The 3574-nt window shown below is 36.5% G+C and overlaps 1 protein-coding gene across 1 annotated transcript; it reads left to right on the top strand.

Annotated features, from left to right (window-relative positions):
* Nucleotides 1-1067: 1067 nt before the first annotated feature.
* On the top strand, nucleotides 1068-3298 carry Gasu_65290 (archaeal ATPase). The gene has a single exon (XM_005702274.1). It carries the CDS (start codon nucleotides 1161-1163, stop codon nucleotides 3264-3266), a length of 2106 nt encoding a protein of 701 aa, XP_005702331.1. The 5' UTR covers nucleotides 1068-1160; the 3' UTR covers nucleotides 3267-3298.
* Nucleotides 3299-3574: the final 276 nt, after the last annotated feature.

Here is a 3574-nt window from a genome sequence, read left to right as displayed (position 1 = left end):
GTCGCTTTGTGTTTATATAGTTTGCTTTCTTATCTATGTTCACGTTTGTGGTTTCTACAAAGTTCAAGAGGAGGCAGTGAAAACCTTCAAACCTAAACAGTCATGTTTACCTTCAAAAACACCTCAACTATATAGTCGACTATTGAGGAGAAGGAATTCAACTATGATTCAAATGTTATGCAATGACAATATACGAGAAGAGAATAGATAGAATAGACTCAATTCGACTGAATTGAATTTTTCTTGAAAATATCTTTTCTCCTCTTAACAGAATCCACAGTATCAAATGCCACTATTTTCAGAGGAGAAAGAAACAGGAGTTATTGACTCTTACAGAAATTGAGGATTGATGATACACTTGTGTGAGTCAATGTTGTTTCTGAGATTTGATAAAACCACGAGATATTTTGGATCCTTCTTTGCACGTTTGTTTTGCTTTGTCTTTTGCTATCATCAACTTTTGTAGCTTTAGTGATAAGCTGCTAGTTATGAAAGCGTAAGAAAGGAATTTGGTGATTGCTGAGAATAAAGCAGTGCTGTGCTTGCGGGTTTCTGCATTTCTACTAAATAATAATATTTCAACTGGAGCTTTTGAATAGACTGTACAAGAGAATGACTTGGTTCATACTCTAGTTTCGTGTTTCGAAATGAAGCAAAAGTGACGTAAAAACTGTTCCATAAAATACAGAAAATCTAGAGAGAGACGTCTATGGAACAAATTCTTCATGAACAATCTATATTGCTCGGAACTCTCATGACTACTCTCGAAAATTCTGAAAGAAACTTTCTTATCTATGTGAGAATGGGCCATGTTCAATAGCTTTATACTCTCAAAGAGCATAAAAAACTTGTGAAATAAAAATTGGCTTCCTTCCAATCCTTCTTGTACCCTATGAAAGTTACCATTATTTTAGCATACGAGAATAAGAATATCGATAGTTGAAAAAGCCATATTGATCGTTCTTCCATAGTTCAAATCATCTCAGTCCAAGCCATAAAGGGTTTGACATAGTCATCAGTTGATAAAGAGAAGAAGTTGGATTGGTATCCTTTACTGTTTTCCTTGTTGTTGTTGTGACCGACAAACAAACAGTCAATCGTTCATTTATTTATATTTGTACTCCGAAATAAACAGAAGATTGTTTAATTTCTCTTTGGCGATGGCGAGTTTGGATGAAAAGTGGAAAGCTTTTGTCAAGTTTGAGTCTGTTGTGGTAGATCGTGAAAGAGATGTTGTTCGAGTGACAAAAGAACTGTATGATCTTCATAGCAACAGAGAACAACTCAGGGGTGTAACAAGTAGTTGCGACTATCGCTTGACCATACCATTCGCTCCGCACATGTTCGGTTCTGGCAAGACTACGTTTTGTCATAACTATTTGGAGTTGGTGCGAAGGTTTGGTGAAACTTTTCTGTCGACGTTTGCTTCGGACCCTTCGAGCAGAACCTTTTTGGAGAATTTGAAGAAGGCTTCGTTGCTTTATGCGGATTTAAGGGGGTTGAAGCCCACAGAACCGAAAGAACGCAACCTAAAGTGGGCAGTATACTATTTATTGTACCGATCAGCTTGTAATCAAATGGGTCTACCGTTTATGAAGCCTGATGAAGCCTACAGACACATTCCTCCCTATCCAAGCTTTCTAATTCCCGAGCTACGGAAGACTTTGGGCATTCCTTCCGATCAATATCTTTTGTTGGCATTTGATGAAGTTGGTGTCCTAGACGAAAGTCTCGACGAATTTCATTTCAAGAGAACCCATGACGGTAGAGTTCGACCTTACAATGACTTTTTCGGTATCATTAGTCAATTGTGCGAAGAACCCGACTTGTTTTTTATAGTTGTTGGGAAAAGCAAGGGTTTAAGTATTAAGAATGATGTGGCTTTTGGGCTATCAAGAGTTATACTACATTTTATCCCTTTATCACCTTTGGACGCTTCCAGTATCGTTGAATTCCTTGAAAAGAGTCTTCTAAAGACACCTACTCAAGAACCGGTTTGTAATGTCTTATGTAGTTCTTCATTTTCAGTAAATGAATTGGCAGACTCATTGTTGGAATGTACAGGTGGAGTTCCTGGTTTGTTAACTCGTGCAGTAAATATGCTTTTGAATTATATAATAGCAAGAAATCAGCCTTTCATATCGAAAGAAGAATGTTTGACTTGTATGAATGACTACGATTTCCGAAGAATTTGTGCTGAACCATTTGTGGAACGAATATTGAATTTGGACGAAGATAGAAAAAGTGTTTTTGATTTACTTTTGATGATGGCTCTTTATCGTATACCGTTTCAAGTAGATGATAGATTGACCTCGGAGTCCTTTTTATATGATGCCGTCACTGAGATGGGACTATATCGATATCCTATTGACCAGAATACTTTGCAAATTCTTATTCCAAAAGTATTTGTTGGAATCTTCAAGAAGGACCCTTCCATATCTTCTTTGGAAAAGATACTTCTCGAATCACTTGATGTAGAACCAGTAGATTGTTTCTTCTATTCAAAGTGTCGTGTATTTGAAGGAATTGTTGCTTTACGACTAGTTTTGATGTTGTCTTCAAAGAATCGAAATGAGTTGAGGGAATTGTTGTGTCAATTGTCTCCGATATGGAAACAAATGAAACTTCCAATCAGTACAATATCACCTATTCACTATATCAAGTCTGTTGTTAGTTCTAGAGAAACAAGAAATGAATCGAACAAGAGTCGAAGAACTTTTGCCAATACTGAATGGAATAAGATTATTCGAGAGACACTTTATTTAGAGACTATTTACATTCCAGTGGACGCTACTTCTCATAGTCCTGATATTATATTCAAATTACAATCTCCTGTGGAACCCAAAGTTCTTACTGTTGGAGTTGCTTGTAAAGGACGTTGGAGGTCGGAAGGAATTGGCTGGTCAGATATTATAGATGAAGCCAAGAAATTTTTAGATCCTGTTTATGATCAAGTCTTATCCAGTGCAATGGATTATCATCATTGTATGCTTATTATCGTTAGTACAAAGTTATCATTGAATGTTTCTAATGAGTTGGGTAATCAGAGTCGTTGTTACTCCAGTGGAATGTTTATTAGAGGTGATTTGTTCAAAGTACCTGATAATTGTGAACTTGTTATTCTTTGTGAAAGAGATATGGAAATGCTGATTGACGAAGAAATATTGAATGGACTTGAAACAGCCATAATGGCAATCTTCAAATCAAAATTGCGCGGGCCATTTACAATCGGCCTCTCTTTCCAAATTGCCCATCTTTCCCATTAGCAGAAACAATCAGTAAAAAGTGTGTATATTGGTGCTCACCATATTATGCAAAATCAGACCCAATAGCAACAACAAAATCTTCATTTTACAGTATACCAATATGATTCAACATTGGGTCAATTGTGGAAACAATGGACTCAAACGAGTTAAGGTCAACGATCTGTTTAGAATTGAAAGTAATTTACAACTATGAGGAGAGAATTTGGGGATTTTCTCCCATTGCTGATTCTTGTCAAGCAACCTATCAACTAGATTGTCCTCTGTGTATTTAGATGAAAGAATACTAGAACTCGTTGGTATTTCGTCTG

This window comes from Galdieria sulphuraria (assembly GCF_000341285.1).
Source record: "Galdieria sulphuraria unplaced genomic scaffold scaf_312, whole genome shotgun sequence".
In the NCBI taxonomy this organism is placed as follows: domain Eukaryota; phylum Rhodophyta; class Bangiophyceae; order Galdieriales; family Galdieriaceae; genus Galdieria; species Galdieria sulphuraria.
The sequence above is the reverse complement of the archived record's forward strand: the minus strand, read 5'-3'. Positions and strand labels throughout refer to the sequence as shown.

Excerpts from the sequence above, each read along its gene's own strand:
- Gasu_65290 (XM_005702274.1), top strand. The coding sequence starts at position 1,161 with ATGGCGAGTTTGGATGAAAAGTGGAAAGCTTTTGTCAAGTTTGAGTCT.